Source organism: Pseudoliparis swirei, chromosome 20 (assembly GCF_029220125.1).
Source record: "Pseudoliparis swirei isolate HS2019 ecotype Mariana Trench chromosome 20, NWPU_hadal_v1, whole genome shotgun sequence".
NCBI classification, from domain to species: Eukaryota; Metazoa; Chordata; class Actinopteri; order Perciformes; family Liparidae; genus Pseudoliparis; species Pseudoliparis swirei.
In genome coordinates this window covers 1,223,148-1,241,301 of record NC_079407.1, presented here as the reverse complement: position 1 = coordinate 1,241,301, position 18,154 = coordinate 1,223,148, and the positions used below count along the sequence as shown (strand labels likewise).

The 18,154-nt window shown below is 51.2% G+C and overlaps 2 protein-coding genes and 1 long non-coding RNA gene across 3 annotated transcripts in view; 2 read left to right on the top strand and 1 right to left on the bottom strand.

Moving 5' to 3' along the window:
• The window catches only part of LOC130210511 (uncharacterized), a 981-nt gene extending 365 nt beyond the window's left edge, over nucleotides 1-616 (top strand). Inside the window, exons 2-3 of the long non-coding RNA XR_008834822.1 lie at nucleotides 209-283; nucleotides 387-616. This is a non-coding gene — a long non-coding RNA (uncharacterized LOC130210511). The remainder of the gene's footprint in view (nucleotides 1-208; nucleotides 284-386) is intronic.
• The window catches only part of nf1a (neurofibromin 1a), a 252,393-nt gene that overhangs the window by 91,032 nt on the left and 143,207 nt on the right, over nucleotides 1-18,154 (top strand). The window lies entirely within an intron of this gene.
• On the bottom strand, nucleotides 872-17,678 carry supt5h (SPT5 homolog, DSIF elongation factor subunit). Its single transcript, XM_056440879.1, is given in 30 exon segments — nucleotides 872-1,341; nucleotides 1,766-1,861; nucleotides 5,226-5,423; nucleotides 5,498-5,666; nucleotides 5,747-5,905; nucleotides 6,042-6,150; nucleotides 6,279-6,421; nucleotides 6,680-6,782; nucleotides 6,852-7,004; nucleotides 7,097-7,181; nucleotides 7,405-7,530; nucleotides 7,761-7,907; nucleotides 8,016-8,162; nucleotides 8,620-8,775; nucleotides 8,851-8,987; nucleotides 9,495-9,585; nucleotides 9,818-9,923; nucleotides 10,566-10,636; nucleotides 10,734-10,823; nucleotides 12,919-13,170; nucleotides 13,317-13,385; nucleotides 13,496-13,526; nucleotides 13,606-13,671; nucleotides 13,935-14,003; nucleotides 14,075-14,144; nucleotides 14,222-14,233; nucleotides 16,460-16,528; nucleotides 16,627-16,780; nucleotides 17,278-17,365; nucleotides 17,557-17,678. Coding segments are annotated over 29 exon segments (3,300 nt in total). The 5' UTR covers nucleotides 17,359-17,365; nucleotides 17,557-17,678; the 3' UTR covers nucleotides 872-1,200.

Below are 18,154 nucleotides of genomic sequence, written 5' to 3'. Positions count from 1 at the left end.
GGTGGGTCCATGGGGGTCTACGTGGTCCTGGTGGGTCCATGGGGGTCTACGTGGTCCTGGAGGGTCCATGGGGGTCTACGTGGTCCTGGTGGGTCCATGGGGGTCTACGTGGTCCTGGTGGGTCCATGGGGGTCTATGTGGTCCTGGTGGGTCCATGGGGGTCTACGTGGTCCTGGTGGGTCCATGGGGGTCTACCTGTGTGTTGCAGCTCGTGGAGCTCCAGCAGGTCCTGGTTCAGCACCTTGGAGCCCAACATGAGATCCAGTGTGTGACGGACCTGAAGGTCAGAGCCAAAGATTAGAAACGATTTTATTACAATTTAAAAAGGTATTTATTGTGCATATGAGCAGCAGCAGCATTAATCCCTCCTCCTGCTGCTCCTCCAGGGTCGGGAGGTGTGGTTCCAGGTGGAGGTCCCTCTGTCTCGCAACCTCACGGTGGGCTGTGACCACCACGCCCCCGGTGGCCAGGGCCGGAACTCCTCCCACGGTCACCCCTGCCCCCCCCAGGCACCGCTCTACTACCTCCCCATCGACCACCGGCAGCCGGAGCGGCCCTGTGGCTGACGGCGGGGAATCAAACCCACAACCTCCACCAATAAATGCATTCAAAAGATCCAGCGTGTCTGATTGTGTAGATATATAATGTGTATATGTCTGTATGTACGAGTGTGTATGTGTGTATATGTATGTATGTATGTGTGCGTACGTGTGTATATGTAAAGCGAAAAGGATGCGTATGTGCGTATGTGCGTACGTACATGTATGTGCGCCTCGTATGTATGTGTGTATGAGTGTGTGTGTATATGTATGTGTGCGTACGTGTATGTATGTGTGTGTATGTGTGTGTGTGTCTCCTCACCAACACAATGAACTGCTTCACAGTTTATTGACATGTTACACTTTTTCTCCTCCACCAAGAAAACAAACAAAGTTCTTCAGAAACACTAAAAACAGATTCAGACCCGGAGAACGAGAACGTAAAAAGTTAAAAAATACAACGACCGCACAGCGAGCGAGAGAGCTGCTTGTGATTGGGTGGCGAGGCAGACAGGTGTCCTGTGGGGTCCAAGTGGGCGGGGCTTAGTCATCATAACTCCTCCCACAGCTTCCTCATGACAGTCTCTGCTCCTCACGTCTGTCTCTGTGAGGACGTGAGTGACTCCTCCTGTTCCTGCTCCTCCTGCTGCTCCTCCTGCTCTCAGGGCTCCAGGCGTCCCAGGAACCTGAGGTTGAGGATCTTCAGCTGGTCGTCCAGCTCCATGCGGACGATGCCGTCGTCGCCGTCGATGCTCAGCAGGATGCCGGTGGCCTCGCGGTCCTCCCCCAGGATCACCTTCACCTGCAGGGCGCCACCACAAGGGGGCGGTAGAGACCATTACAGAGAGAGATATACAGAGATATAAAAAATATAAATAAAGAAAAAATATCAAAGAAAATAAATAAAAATATTTGCATATTTATTTACATTTATATATAAATAAAAAATATCGAATATATATATATATAAATACGTATAAAATATAAAAGAATGTACAAATAAATATATGAATAAAAAATAATAATATATATATATACATATAAATCTGTTCCAATAACTTCCACCTCAAGACCAGAATATTATATTATTTGACTTAATGAATAAATAAATGTAATGTCCCCAAAAATGGTCCTAAAAGTATTAATGTGTGAAATTGAGTGACCATAACATATTTATACATATTATTTCTATATGTGAAAAACCAAAGTGTGATTGATCTGGTCACCTTGTTGTTCTTGGTGGGCGTGATGGGCTCCAGGTGGTCGCTGCTGATGCTCACCACCTTCTCAGACTCCTGCATGAACACTGAGCACATCCCCCCCTGGGAGGGGGAGGAGAGAGAGGATATATATAGAGGAGAGAGGAGAGAGAGAGAGAGGGTAGAGAGAGATGATAGAGAGAGAGAGGGTAGAGAGAGAGGGTAGAGAGAGGGTAGAGAGAGATGATAGAGAGAGAGAGGGTAGAGAGAGAGGGTAGAGAGAGAGAGGGCAGAGAGAGGGTAGAGAGAGAAGATAGAGAGAGAGAGGGTCGAGAGAGATGATAGAGAGAGAGGATATATAGAGGAGAGGATAGAGAGAGAGAGGGTAGAGAGAGGGGGTAGAGAGAGAGGGTAGAGAGAGGGTAGAGAGGGTAGAGAGAGAGGATAGAGAGAGAGGGTAGAGAGAGAAGATAGAGAGAGAGGCAGGAGAGGTAGAGATAGAGAGGAGAGAGAGAGAGGGAGAGGTAGAGAGATGATAGAGAGAGAGAGGTAGAGAGAGAGGGTAGAGAGAGATGATAGAGAGAGAGAGGGTAGAGAGAGAGGAGAGAGAGGATAGAGAGAGTAGAGAGAGAGGGTAGAGAGAGAGGATAGAGAGAGAGAGGGTAGAGAGAGATGATAGAGAGAAAGAGGGTAGAGAGAGAGGGTAGAGAGAGAGGGTAGAGAGGGTAGAGAGAGAGGATAGAGAGAGAGGGTAGAGAGAGAGAGGGTAGAGAGAGGGTAGAGAGAGAAGATAGAGAGAGAGAGGGTCGAGAGAGATGATAGAGAGAGAGGATATATAGAGGAGAGGATAGAGAGAGGAGAGGAGGAGAGAGGGTAGAGAGAGGCAGAGAGAGTGGCAGAGAGATGATAGAGAGAGAGAGGGTAGAGAGAGAGAGGGTAGAGAGAGGAGAGAGGATAGAGAGAGGAGAGAGAGAGGATAGAGAGAGGGTAGAGAGAGAGGATAGAGAGAGAGAGAGGGTAGAGAGAGAGGAGAGAGAGGATAGAGAGAGGGTAGAGTGAGATGATAGAGAGAGAGAGGGTAGAGAGAGAGAGGGAAGAGAGAGGAGAGAGAGGCAGAGAGAGAAAGATAGAGAGAGAGAGAGAGAGAGAGAGAGAGAGAGAGGGTAGAGAGAGAGAGGGAGAGAGAGGATAGAGAGAGGGTAGAGAGAGAAGATAGAGAGAGAGAGGGTAGAGAGAGAGGGGGTAGAGAGAGAGGGTAGAGAGAGAGGATAGAGAGAGGGTAGAGAGGGTAGAGAGAGAAGATAGAGAGAGAGAGGGTAGAGGGTAGAGAGAGAGGGGGTAGAGAGAGGGTAGAGAGAGAGGGTAGAAAGAGGGGATAGAGAGAGGATAGAGAGAGGGTAGAGAGAGATGATAGAGAGAGAGAGGATATATAGAGGAGAGAGGATAGAGAGAGAAGATAGAGAGAGAGGGTAGAGAGGATAGAGAGAGGGTAGAGAGAGAAGATAGAGAGAGAGGGTAGAGAGAGAAGATAGAGAGAGAGGTAGAGAGAGAGAGGGTAGAGGGTAGAGAGAGGGTAGAGAGAGAGGGTAGAGAGAGAGGGTAGAGAGAAGATAGAGAGAGAGAGGGTAGAGAGAGAGAGGGTAGAGAGAGAGGGTAGAGAGAGAGGATAGAGAGAGGGTAGAGAGAGGAGAGAGGCAGAGAGAAGATAGAGAGAGAGAGGTAGAGAGAGGGAGCAGAGAGAGAGAGTAGAGAGGGGATAGAGAGAGGATAGAGAGAGGGCAGAGAGATGATAGAGAGAGATATAGAGGAGAGGAGAGAGGATAGAGAGAGAAGATAGAGAGAGAGGCAGAGGAGAGAGAGGGTAGAGAGAGGGTAGAGAGAGAGGTAGAGAGAGAGGGTAGAGAGAGAGAGGGTAGAGAGAGAGGGTAGAGAGAGAGGGGTAGAGAGAGAGAGGCAGAGAGAGGCAGAGAGAGAGAGAGGCAGAGAGAGGGGCAGAGAGAGGGAGAGAGGGGTAGAGAGAGGGGTAGAGAGAGGTAGAGAGAGAGAGAGGGCAGAGAGAGAGAGGGTAGAGAGAGAGAGAGAGAGAGGGGGTAGAGAGAGAGGGTAGAGAGAGGCAGAGAGAGGTAGAGAGAGGGCAGAGAGAGAGGGGTAGAGAGAGAGGAGAGAGGAGAGAGAGAGAGAGGGGTAGAGAGAGGGGGTAGAGAGAGAGAGAGGGAGAGAGAGGGGTAGAGAGAGAGGGGTAGAGAGAGAGAGGGGTAGAGAGAGGCAGAGAGAGGAGGCAGAGAGGGGCAGAGAGAGAGGGTAGAGAGAGAGGGTGAGGGGCAGAGAGAGGGCAGAGAGAGAGGCAGAGAGAGAGGGCAGAGAGGGGCAGAGAGAGGGGAGAGAGAGAGGTAGAGAGAGGTAGGAGAGGGGTAGAGAGAGAGGCAGAGAGGGGCAGAGAGAGGGGCAGAGAGAGGGGCAGAGAGAGAGGGGAGAGAGAGGCAAGAGAGAGGGGCAGAGAGAGAGGTAGAGAGGGGTAGAGAGGGGCAGAGAGAGGGGCAGAGAGGGGCAGAGAGGGTAGAGAGAGGTAGAGAGAGAGGGGAGAGAGAGAGGGGCAGAGAGAGGGGCAGAGAGAGGTAGAGAGGCAGAGAGAGAGGTGGGGCAGAGAGAGGGGCAGAGAGAGAGGTAGAGAGAGCGAGAGAGGGGTAGAGAGAGAGGGTAGAGAGGGGGTAGAGAGAGAGGGTAGAGAGAGAGAGAGAGAGGGGTAGAGAGAGAGGGGGTAGAGAGAGAGGGGGTAGAGAGAGAGGGTAGAGAGAGGGGGTAGAGAGGGAGAGAGGGTAGAGAGAGAGGGGGTAGAGAGAGAGGGTAGAGAGAGAGAGAGAGAGAGAGAGGGGTAGAGAGAGAGGGTAGAGAGAGAGGGTAGAGAGAGGGGGTAGAGAGAGAGGGGTAGAGAGAGGCAGAGAGAGAGGTAGAGAGGGTAGAGAGAGGAGAGAGAGGGTAGAGAGAGAGAGGGTAGAGAGAGAGAGAGGGTAGAGAGAGAGTAGAGAGAGAGGGTAGAGAGAGAGGGTAGAGAGAGAGGGTAGAGAGAGGGTAGAGAGAGAGTAGAGAGAGAGGGTAGAGAGAGAGTAGAGAGAGGGTAGAGAGAGGGTAGAGAGAGTGTAGAGAGTCAGCAGCTCATACAGTTCTATTCGTCTTTATGAACACGGACAATATTCAGTTTTCATTTTCTAAAGAAACTTTCTATTATTTCGGCTTTTTTGGGACATTAAAAAAAACTTCTATTGAGGTTTTGAATAAAACTTTAAATTATTTGTGCCTTATAATACATATAAATATATAATTTATATAATATAATATAATTTAACATATATATATATAAATAAATATATTATGTATTATATAAATTGAATATATACATATATGATATCGATATATTGTGTTCTAAATATAATATCTAAATCTATATTGAGGTTTCTCATCTTCAAAGGTGAATGAAACGGCCTCTCACCGTGACGCTCCTGATGACCCCCGTCTGCCCCATCAGGTCCATGAAGGAGTCCTTGACCTTCACCAGGATGTCGGGGGTCACCCAGTCGCTGCCGCCCTGCTCGATGTTGGAGCCGGGGGTGTGAGGGTTGTATCCACCAGGAGAGGGCGCTCCGGGGGTCATGGGGCTGTAGCCCACCGGACTGGGACTAGGACTGGCCTGTGGGGACAACCAGGGGTCAGGATCACCACCGACCGGCTGGGACCGGTTCCCCCTGGGGCGGCGGGTCCTACCTGGTAGGCCATGGGGGACGGCGTGGGGTGGTAGCTGGCCGGAGAGTGCGTGTTCTGGTAGCCGACTGGCGAGGGCGCCACCTGGTGGTAGCTCTGAGGACTGGGGCTGGGCTGGTAGGAGCCCTGAGGGGACGGGGCCGCATAGGGGGAATACTGCTCTGTGTTGTACCTACACACACACAGGGAGGATCAGTCATTTGTCGCAGTGCATTGTGGGACTTCTCGCCTCAGCGGCCTTGGAGGACTCACATGGCCGGCGTGCCGGGCGTCTGCGGGTTGTACTGAGGGTTGACCTGCGGAGAGGGGACTTCTGGGTAACCCGGGGTCTGGGGGTTGGGGGTCCCCCCGTAGCCCTGGGGGGACGGAGACGGCTCGTCATCGTAGCCAAAGTCGTATTCCTCCTCGTTCCTGGACACGGACACACCGATATTATGAAGACACGGGTGTGTGAGTGAGTGTGAGAGAGTGTATGTTCAGAGTGAGTGTGTGTTGGGTGTGTGTATTTTCAGTGTGTGTATGTTGGGTGTGTGAGTGTGAGTGTTACCTGGAAGGTGTGTTGGGGTTACTCGGGTCCCAGGCTCCGCTCTGACCTGGCGTCCTGCTCCCATCATGCAACGGGGTCTGAGAGCCGTAGTGAGGTGTGCGGCTTCCAGCTGGAGACATTCATATTTAATACATATAAAATATATATTTAATATATTAAATATATATTTAATATATATAATATATAATATTAAATCTTCATCTCAACGACAAGCAGTCCCGGCCCGTAAAACGCCACACAGAGCGCTGCCTCACCTCTTGACCGTGGTCTGCGAGCCGTACATCGGGGTTCTGGAGCCGGTGCCGTACATCGGAGTCTGAGAGCCGTACATGGGGGTACGGCTGTGAGCCGAGGTCATGCCACTGGGACGCTTAGCCCCCCTAGGGGGGGGGGAGGGAGGGAAAGAGGGAGGGAGGGGAGGAAGGAAGGGAAGGAGAGAGGGAAGAAGAGGGGATCAATACAAGCTCAGAAAGTCAGCTGATCACAACATTGATCCACAGGGGAGGAAACTGGAGGAGCCATGTAATGGATGTACGTCCTGTCAATCAGCGTGTGGCCCCGCCCTAAAGGCATGTAGCCCCGCCCTAAAGGCGTGTGGCCACGCCCTCAAGGCCCATTCGGTACTGAAGAACACGTACATGGTGGTCAGGCGCTGCCGGTCCACAGAGATGGTCTGGCAGGTGGAGTGCAGCTCCACTCGCGCCGTCGACTCGGTGGCGTCCTTCACAACCCCAATGTACCCTGGGAAATGTAGTCAGAGGTGTCAGCATGGTGGACGGAACGCTCGGCCACCTTCAGGGCGCGTCCTACCTTTGTAGGGACCCTGGGAGATGCGGACCGTCTGGCCAATCAGCTCGTTGTCTCTTCGTCCTCGGCCACGCCCCATTCCTCCTCCTCCTCCCCCACCACCACCTCCACCACCACCACCTCCACCACCACCACCTCCACCTCCTCGTGGAGAACCTGCAGGAGGACAAACACACTGTTAACTCGCTCTCCAGAGCGGTGACCGGTGAGGGGGCGGGGCTTAGCCCCCAGTGGTGTGTGAGGCTCACCTCCTCCCCCGTGGTGCATGGGGCTGCTGATGCGGGGGCTCATGGGGGCGAAGCCCCCCACCGTGAAGTTGGTCACGTCTCTGGGCTGAAACAGGAAGTACAGAACATCATCACCCTGGAGTGTCTTCTTTCCCACGATCCTTGAAGACACCACACAAGTATTACAATATAGAAATATAACAGGAAGCTTCAGAATGTGACATTTCATTAAAAAGTTTTATTCTACGATGAGCTGAGACCAACAGTCATGAGGAGGAGAGAGAGAGAGGAGGGAGGAGGAGAGAGAGAAGAGAGGAGAGAGAGAGGACCTTGGATCCCCCAGCCAGGACCAGGTGTCGGGTCTTGCAGACGAACATTCCTCCGTTCTCCACCAGCTTCTTGCAGTGCAGGAAGGCGAAGCCCCGGAACAAGTGACGGATCTCCCCCTCACGGCCCTGTAGGGGGGGGGCACCTCCTGGTCAGCACCGAGTGTGTGTGTGTGTGTGTGTGTGTGTGTCCATGTGCTTATGTGTGAGTGAGTGTGTTTGAGTCATCACACCACTCCATCCTCAAAAAATCCTCTCGTCTTACTTCTACGTGGTTCCACAGAGAAGCAGAACTTTTATTTTGAAAAACAAGACCACAGAGAATAAAAATGCGAGGAAGTGCCCCCTCCCGTCCCTACCGAGTGCGGTCCGTCGATGACCTTGACGATGTCCTTGACGTGGATGTTGTTCTGCTCGGAGTCCAGAGCCACGGCGAAGCGGTTGTCCTTCCTGCGGTTCACCGCCTGGTGGCGCACCGTCATCACCTTCCCGTGCATGTTCAGCACCTGAGGGACACGCCCACAACGCAGGTGTCACTGAGAGAACTCACAGGCCCCGCCCACAACGCAGGCCTCACTGAGAGCACTCAGACAGGCCCCGCCCCCCACCCCTACCTGGAAGGTCTCCCTCTCCAGCCTCACGATGACCCCCACGGTCTGAGGGTCCAGCTGGACCAGCTCGCCCCACTCGTGCTGCCCCCCCGCGTCCACGCCGGACGCCGTCTCAGAGCAGAGCTGCAGGTCCCTGGGCAAAACCTTCAGCTGCAGAGGAGGCACCAGGTTATGTACAGATAATATATTCGATATTGAATAAATATATATTCGATATTTATAATATCGAATATATATGTCATAATATATATATTATGTAATATATATATATATGAAATATATATATATTACATAATATTATATAATAAATATATAAAGATATTTATATAAATAAAAAGATATATGAACATGAAATATACAAGTTATTTATTATTGTTTCTTTCTTGACAAGCTGAAGACAAAGGAGAGGAATTAAACAATTCTGAAATGTTAAACTATATATGTATATATATATATAGTTTTTTAAGGCTGTATGGCATTTAGAAGGTTATTGGCATATATTGAATATAATATTCTTAGCTGTTTAAATCATTGTATTATGTATTAGGTGTCTCTGTGTGTGTGTCTCTGTGTCTCTGAGTGTGTGTGTGTGTGTGTGTGTGTGTACCTCATGCATGGTGAGGTCAGAGAACAGGATCACAAAGTTCTCCTCCACCCGGACGATGAGGCCGGTGTCGCCCTCGTAGCGGCCGGCGATCACCTTCACGTGGTCGCCCATCCGGAAGTACTTCCTCAGCTCGTGAGCTGGGAACTCCAGAGGGTCCTGAGGGAACACACACACACAGGGTTAAAGGTCAGAGGTCACGGGGCGGTCACTGAGGCGTGTGTGTGTGTGTACCTTGAGGTCCTCGTGCTTGGGCATGATGGTGATCTTGTTGCCGTCCACACTGAGGATCTTCCCCTGCAGGTTGATCAGCTCGCCCTCACACACCTCCACGTTGTCCCCGGCCTGCAGGTTGTGCTCACGCTCCTTACCTGTGGGACGCACACACACACACACGGAGAGACACACACACACACACACACACACACACACACACACAGAGACACACACACACACACACAGAGACACACACACGGAGACACACACACAGAGACACACACACACACACACACACACACACACACAGAGACACACACACACACACCATCATAAGTTAGTTTTATATTTGGATTAAACAGCTAAACAAATTAAATAAAACACCCTGTCACACACACAGAGACACACACACAGAGACACACACACACACTCAGAGACACACAGAGACACACACACACAGAGACACACACACTCAAACACACACACAGACACAGAGACACACACACACAGACACACACACACACACACACTCAAACACACACACAGACACAGAGACACACACACTCAAACACACACACACACACACACAGACACAGAGACACACACACACACAGACACAGAGACACACACACACACTCACACACAGACACAGAGACACACACCTGACTCGGTGACCACCTCCAGGTCGATTCCGTCCGGCTGGTCCTCAAACTTCTCGAGCTCCGACAGCGTCGGCTTCACTCCGTCTGTGATCTGAGGAACACGAAGGTTCAGCCGCCACTTCCTGTCCAAGATGGCCGACAACGTGCACGTCCCCCACACACACACACGTGCACGTCCTGGTCCTGCGTTCTCATTGGCTTAACAAATATGAATGCATTGTAATTATATTTTATCTCCAGGCGTTAAAACTGTCGGAGGCTCAACCGGGACCCAACAGTCTGTTGTTGTTGTTGTTGTTGTTGTTGTCGTCAGTGCGTCTCACCACAGCCGACATGGCGAAGCTCTTGAACAGGAACCCTTTGCGGCTGTAACGGTTCCCCTCAAAGATCATGAAGTCTCCATCGTGGCTCACTTCTCCTCCCAGGGACCTGTCAATCACACGTCACCTGTCAATCACACGTCACCTGTCAATCACACGCCACCTGTCAATCACACGTCACCTGTCAATCACACACCCGTCAATCACCACCTGTCAATCACGTCACCCGTCAATCACACGCCACCTGTCAATCACACGCCACCTGTCAATCACACGCCACCTGTCAATCACCACCTGTCATCAATCACACGTCACCTGTCAATCACACGCCACCTGTCAATCACACGTCACCTGTCAATCACACGTCACCTGTCAATCACACGCCACCTGTCAATCACACGTCACCTGTCAATCACACGCCACCTGTCAATCACACGCCACCTGTCAATCACACGTCACCTGTCAATCACCACCTGTCAATCACCACCTGTCAATCATCACCTCTCAATCACCACCTGTCAATCACCACCTGTCAATCACACGTCACCTGTCAATCACACGCCACCTGTCAATCACACACCACCTGTCAATCATCACCTGTCAAACACACATCACCTGTCAATCACACACCACCTGTCAATCATCACCTGTCAATCACACACCACCTGTCAATCATCACCTGTCAAACAAAGACCTCAAAGAATTTTCTCAAATATTTGATATTTTAAGCGTTGGAATAAAATCTGTTAACCTGATTTTCTCAGCATCAAACAGACGTTGAGTTGGTCGCTTGAACTTCTTCCTCTTAGAGAACCAGTCCTTCTACAGAGAGACAGACAGGTGGGCAGACAGGTGGGCAGGCAGACAGGTCAGAGGCCGCCTCTTCAGGAGGAGGAGGGGCTGTGAGCGTCGCTCCTACCAGGCTCATCTTGGCCTTGATGCGGTCCAGGTCGATACGAGGGATCATCTTCAGGGAGATGGTGTTCTGACTCGGCTCCACGTAGTCCACCTGGAGCACAGGGAACCAACGGGGAACCATGAGGAACCAACGGGAACCATGAGGAACCAACGGGGAACCATGAGCATACCTGCAAACTCATGAGGGGTGAAAAAGGTGACAACGGGGGGGGGGGGGTGCAGGTGACTTTTTGTTTTGTTGTCACCACACCACATCCACGTTGTTTGAAGCCTCAAAGCTTTTAGAACCACAACTACAGTCATTTTATTGTTCTGACCACAAATCTAAATAATGATAATAAACAGTTTAAGAACAAAAGGTCCTCCGCTCTGACTCAGCCCTATAATGATAGTAATAACAAATATACATTGTCATTATATATAATATGGTTAAAGTCATTCATGAACCAACTTCCTTTTTTGTTGCCTGAACAGTCCTCATGGACTTCTCCCTGAATCTGTTCTGTCTCAACCTGTTTGTCATGATACTCATATTATAACTTCTATACATATTACATACCTGCCATAAATATCATGATACCCCATACCAGAATTAAATACAATACCATAAAAACAATATGGTACCATAAATACGAGACTGGTATATTTATCTATAATAGTAATAAATAAAACATCTGTATGGTTCACTTTTTACCAACTTGTTCAACACTTAACAAATGGCAGTAATATGAGTATTAATACAGCCAGATATAAATGAAACTACATGGTTCCATCAGAGCATTGATGATCACTATGAGGCCGTTAGTCTCTGACCAGATGATCCACAGTTCATCAGGATGAGCAGCTGGAGAGTTACACAACTTTAAAGACTGAAACATTTCACTTCTGGCATCTTTTTAGTTTTTAAGCCGAAGTCTCTAAAGCTCCGCCTCTTCTCTGTGAGCTGCGCAGGCAGTGTGCGCAGACAGCTCGACATCGAGCAGCGCGGCGCCTGATCGCTCTCTTAATGAAGTATCGATACTAAAAATATGCGAAATCACATCGTGTTTAACGTACGGGTACTTTGTTAGCATCGCTACACCGTGCAGCGTGACAGCAGTAAATGTAGCGGGCTAACATTCAAGCTAACCTGAACCCCCAAACGCTGTGGACATCTGAACGCTGATTGGCCGAGACACGACACGCCCCATCAAAGATGTTTTATTGCGAAGAGCAACACTTCACACTTTTCTCCGCGTCTCACTGCCTTCTCAACGGCAGCGGCCAGGTGACCCCAAAGCAAAAACTCTTCGGATCTCCACGTTTCACGTGGATGACCTATTTTGAGTTCAAAACGGTGAATTTCACCGAAAGGTGACAAGTTTGCAGGTATGCATGAGGAACCAACGGGGAATCATGAGGAACCAACGGGGAACCATGAGGAACCAACGGGGAACCATGAGGAACCAACGGGGAATCATGAGGAACCAACGGGGAATCATGAGGAACCAACGGGGAACCATGAGGAACCAACGGGAATCATGAGGAACCAAACGGGGAATCATGAGGAACCAACGGGGATCCATGAGGAACCAACGGGGAACCATGAGGAACCAACGGGGAATCATGAGGAACCAACGGGGAATCATGAGGAACCAACGGGGATCCATGAGGAACCAACGGGGAACCATGAGGAACCAACGGGGAATCATGAGGAACCAACGGGGAATCATGAGGAACCAACGGGGATCCATGAGGAACCAACGGGGAACCATGAGGAACCAACGGGGAACCATGAGGAACCAACGGGGAACCATGAGGAACCAACGGGGAATCATGAGGAACCAACGGGGAATCATGAGGAACCAACGGGGATCCATGAGGAACCAACGGGGAACCATGAGGAACCAACGGGGAATCATGAGGAACCAACGGGGAATCATGAGGAACCAACGGGGAATCATGAGGAACCAACGGGGAACCATGAGGAACCAACGGGGATCCATGAGGAACCAACGGGGAACCATGAGGAACCAACGGGGAATCATGAGGAACCAACGAGGAACCATGAGGAACCAATGGGGAACCATGAGGAACCATGAGGAAGTTTTATTTTTGGACCATTCGGCCGAGACATTCCCCGTTGATTGATGTGAAACACAGAACCGCGGGGTCAGAACCGCGTGCCGCGGGGTCAGAGCCGGTACCTGTGCGATGTCGTCCTTGTACAGGCCCCTCTTGAGGCGGACCCAGGACTTGGGCTTCAGGTTGGTGACCTCCTTGACGACCTTCAGCACGTCCGTCATCTCCTTGATGGGGACCATCTGCTGGTTCCACAGGCCCATGCGCAGGTTGCCGATGCCCTCGATGGCCGACTTGACGTGCGTCTGCTTGTAGGACTCCACGTAGATGTACCCTTTGACGTGGTCGGGGGCCACCACGGACTTGATCTGCAGAGGCTGTGGGGATAAATACTTCACTACTTAGAAACAATAAGCTCAGAATCTTCTTCCCTGGTATTTAAAATCATCTCTTCTCGGTTAGACCTCCCCAGCCAATCAGAGCGGAGCATTCGCGAGGTCCCGCCTCTAAAGGAAGTGCTCACCGTGTCGGTGAACTGGTAGGCGATGAACTTCCTCATCAGGGCGATGGCCGTCACCCTCTCCTCCCCGATCTGACGGGACACGGGACGTTAGGGGAGTGTGTGTGTGTGTGTGTGTGAGAGTGTGTGTGTGTGTGTGAGAGTGCGTGTCTCTGTGTGTGTGCGTGTGTGAGGACACACACCTTACACTTCACCGTCCACAGGTTGGGATCCCTGCACACAAACACACAAACGTGAGGACACACTTCTCCGGCCGGCTCGATGCTGATTGGTCGGATGAGCGTTCACATACTTGACACCAGGAAGTAGCTGCTGCTGGGTGATGTCATCAGAGAGCTCCTCAGACCCACCGGAGAAACTGCACACCACAGAAGAAGAAGGAGAAGAAGAAGGAGAAGAAGAAAAAGAGGAAGAAGAAGAACAAGGAGAAGAACAAGAACGAGAAGAAGAAGAAGAAGTTTGTGATCACAAGCTTTAAGGTAAAATACTCACTTCCTGTAGGTGTTTCACATTAAAAGCCTGACCGGTTGCAGGAAGGCTTTTATTGTGAAACAGACAGGAAGTGCTCCGTTTCCTCGTTGATGCCGTAATAAAAGGTGAGAAGAAGAAGAAGCGACTCACTGCTCTCCTCCGGAGGACTTGGCGTATTTCCTCATGTAGTACTCGCCCAGCGCCTCCTCTCTGGAGTCTCTGCACACAGACCACACGGTCAACTCTTCATCACGTTACCAGAGTCGTCATCATCGGTTGCCCCGCGTTACCTCCACAGGTTCTGCAGCCTTCTGGACCCGGAGTGGTCCTCGTCCAGAACCACGTGGTCGATGTTGGACACTGAGGAGGAGATGAAGGCTCAGGACTCAGAGGAACCGCCACTCAGAAGATACTGAGCCGAGGAAGAGGAGCCTTACCTTCAGCCTCCTCTGCTCAGGACCGCCGGGGGGGGGGGCAAAGGTAAGGAGACGAGGAGGGGCGGGCAAAGGTAAGGAGACGAGGAGGGGGGCAAGGTAAGGAGCGAGGAGGGGTGGGCAAGGAGGGGAGGAGGGGGGTGCAAAGGTAAGGAGACGAGGAGGGGGGCAAAGGTAAGGAGACGAGGAGGGGGAGGGGCGGGCAAAGGTAAGGAGACGAGGAGGGGGGTGCAAAGGTAAGGAGACGAGGAGGGGGGTGCAAAGGTAAGGAGACGAGGAGGGGTGGCAAGGAGACGAGGAGGGGGCAAAGGGAGAGCAGGAGGGGGGGGCAAAGCAAGGCGACGAGGAGGGGGGCAAGGAGACGAGGAGGGGTGGGCAAGGTAAGGAGACGAGGGGGGGGCAAAGGTAAGGAGACGAGGAGGGGTGGGCAAAGGTAAGGAGACGAGGAGGGGTGGGCAAAGGTAAGGAGACGAGGAGGGGGGGGCAAAGGTAAGGAGACGAGGAGGGGGGTGCAAAGGTAAGGAGACGAGGAGGGGGGCTGCAAGGAGGAGAGGAGGGAGGGAAAAGGTATGAGGACGAGGAGGGGTGGGTGTAAGGAGACGAGGAGGGGGGGGCAAAGGTAAGGAGACGAGGAGGAGGGGGCAAAGGTAAGGAGACGAGGAGGGGGGGGCAAAGGTAAGGAGACGAGGAGGGGTGGAGACAGTGATGGTGGGATGAGAGAAGAAGCCAAGAATGAGCAGCAGCCAAGAGGAAGGACAGAAATCATCATCATCATCACAGGTCAGGCACAAAGCATGATGGGAGAAAAACTAAAACACATAAAGATTAACACGATGACGTACGGCACAGAAACAGCTCGAGGTCGGTGAAGGTCAGAGGTCAGAGGTCAGAGCGCAGCAGGAACTAACGACGCAATCGTGACATCAGCTTCAAACTCTTCAAAGGGACAACAGTTCCAACCAATCAGCACGGACCGACCCGTCGTCTCTCAAACTGAATCCTCTTCAACGGTCCGTCCCCCAACGCCGTCTGACTTCCTGTTTGCATCCGTATATTAATAATAATAAATAATAATCAACTCAAAGTCATTTAAACGAGTCCATTGAGCCGTCGCCGTGGTTACCGCTGCACTCCTCCCCTCGTGACCCAGAGCCTCGAGAGGAGCGCCGACCAATCAGGAGCAAATCATAAACCATCAAAGAAAACATGGCGGCCGTCGACCAGGAAGCAGCGAGCGACCACGAAGGTTCCTACATGTCACGGTCTAATGGGTCTAGTGGGTCTGGTGGACCCGGTGGGTCTAGTGGGTCTAGTGGGTCCGGTGGGTCTGGTGGGTCTAGTGGACCTGGTGGGTCTAGTGGACCCGGTGGGTCTGGTGGGTCTAGTGGACCCGGTGGGTCTGGTGGACCCGGTGGGTCTAGTGGACCCGGTGGGTCTGGTGGGTCTAGTGGACCCGGTGGGTCTAATGGGTCTAGTGGACCCAGTGGGTCTGGTGGGTCTGGTGGACGGCCAGCTGCTTCCCGGCGTGGCGCTCACACAGATGAGCCGGCGGTGATCATGATGTCTGACTGATGGACACGAGACACGAGAGAAGATCTGAGAGGATTACCGTTCACTGGAGAGGACGCGCCCAGAGACAGAGAGACACGTTAGACACCACGCCGCCTCCTCCTCATCCTCCTCCTCATCGGGGGACTTTATGTCTCACTGTGTTGAGGTTCCCCCCCAAAGAACCCTACTTGTCTCCCACATCCCGTCTCCCACATCCCGTCTCCTACATCCCGTCTCCCACATCCCGTCTCCTACATCCCGTCTCCCACATCCCGTCTCCCACATCCCGTCTCCCACATCCCGTCTCCCACATCCCGTCTCCTACATCCCGTCTCCTACATCCCGTCTCCCACATCCCGTCTCCCACATCCCGTCTCCTACATCCTGTCTCCTACATCCCGTCTCCTACATCCTGTCTCCTACATCCTGTCTCCTGTTGGATACAGGAGGAGGACCCCGGTGTCTCTCCTCTTGGAGGAGGAGGTTCCCCCGAGGTGTGAAGCTGTTGGAGCGTTTCAGAGGAACTAAAACCTCGTGGAGATGAACTGCTGAAGGTCTCAGAGGGCGTCAACGTGGTCCTACGTAGTTCTGCGTGGTCCTACGTGGTTCTACGTGGTTCTACGTGGAACCCAAGTTAAACATTCATAATCAGCTCTCTTCACGCCCTCCCAGCCGGTGCAGCGTCCTCACCTTTCTCCAGAATGTCTTCCGCTCCTTCCTCCCACTGATCTTCCTCATCCTCGTACTCGTCATCCACGTCTAGACGGAGACAGACAAACCAGACGGCAGACGAAGGGTTAAAACCGGCGCCGCCGACTCGCCGCCAGGTCGAACCGCGAAGGCGTCGTCGGGCGTACCGGCTTCGTCCAGGATGAAGCCGCCGTGCCTCGGCTTCTTCCTGGGGCGGTCATCGTCATCCTCCTCTTCCTCCTCGTCGTACTCCTCCTCCTCCAGGTCCTCCCCCTCCTCCTCGGCTACCTTGTCGCTGCCCACCGGGCTGCCCGTCTCCTCCTGGGGGGACAAACACTCCAGTGTTTAACTATTATAGATCCTGTTATTTCACTGACACATTAACGTGACAGCAGCATCTCACTGTGAAACATGAACTCAGAACTATTCTATATTCTGTCTGAAGCAGCCGATCGGGTTTGTTCTTGAATCTATATTTTAATATTTAGTGAAAATAGTCTACATCAAAAGACTCTTATAACTGATGTGTGACTCGTATTACTAGTGTATTAACATTATACAGGTTATATTATTATTCCATTGCAAATGGAAACAAATGCTTCAACAGTCAACAGAGCTTCAGATTTTCTGTCAATAAATGTACATTAAATATATAAAAAAGTGACATGAGAAGTATAAGATCCTCAGATGTGTACTATGTAATTTATATGTGTGTGCGTGTGTTATGTTTTCACACTTTATTCCCCTTTAGCCTCGTAGAACCTCACTGTTTACTGTTAGCATTGTTAGCTTAGCGGTTAGCTCGACGGCTAGCTCACCTCGTTGCCCTCCTCCGCCTCCCCGTCGCTGCTGCGCTCGCTCGGGTTGTCGGAGAAGTCGCTGTCGTCGCTGTCGGACATCGTGGAGCTCCGGAGCGAACAAACAAAACCAACACTCAAATTATTTCCGCGTAAAAGTTTGAATTAGAAAATCAAAACATGGCGGAGCAGCTAGCGGCTAAGCTATCAGCATCACAACCATCAGAGCAGTTTAGCGTCGCGTGCTCACGCCGTAGCGACCGGCCCGCGAGCCGGGGAGCTCGCGCGCGGCTCGCTTACCCGTTTCAACTGCCGGTGCGCGTCCAGAGCCCGAAGGTTGAGGAATAAAAGCGAATACCGGCGAATTACGATCAGTCCGACGCTCCTCGCGTCTTCTTGGAGAAACGCGAGATCTCGTAAAACAACGTGTGAACTCTCGCGGGTTTTTTGGACCGTGATTGTGGGGAAAGAAAGAAGGAAGAAGTCGCACTCTGCCTTTGTTTTGGAAAATGTATTACATATAAGGAAATATACATAAACATATATTTAAATATAAATGTATAGATATTCTGTATTATTATTTCATGTTTCATGTTGCTTTAATATTGCTTTAATGTTGCGGCTGCTAAAGGGGAGCTAAATTGAGTTACGTACTGCTGGGAAGCTTGTATATTTCCCCCCTGGAATCAATCAAATCTAGTTTTTAACTCAAAATTATTTGCTGATTTAAAGTTTTTTAATCTACAAAGTAACAATTTATCAAAAAAGGGAAGTGGAAAGTAATATTTCCCTCTGAATGTGGAGTAAAAGAACACACAAGCAGCAAATGGAAGTACCTAAAAACTGCACTGAGGCCGATTTCCAGAGTAAATGTATTTATTTACTTTGTACCACTTCA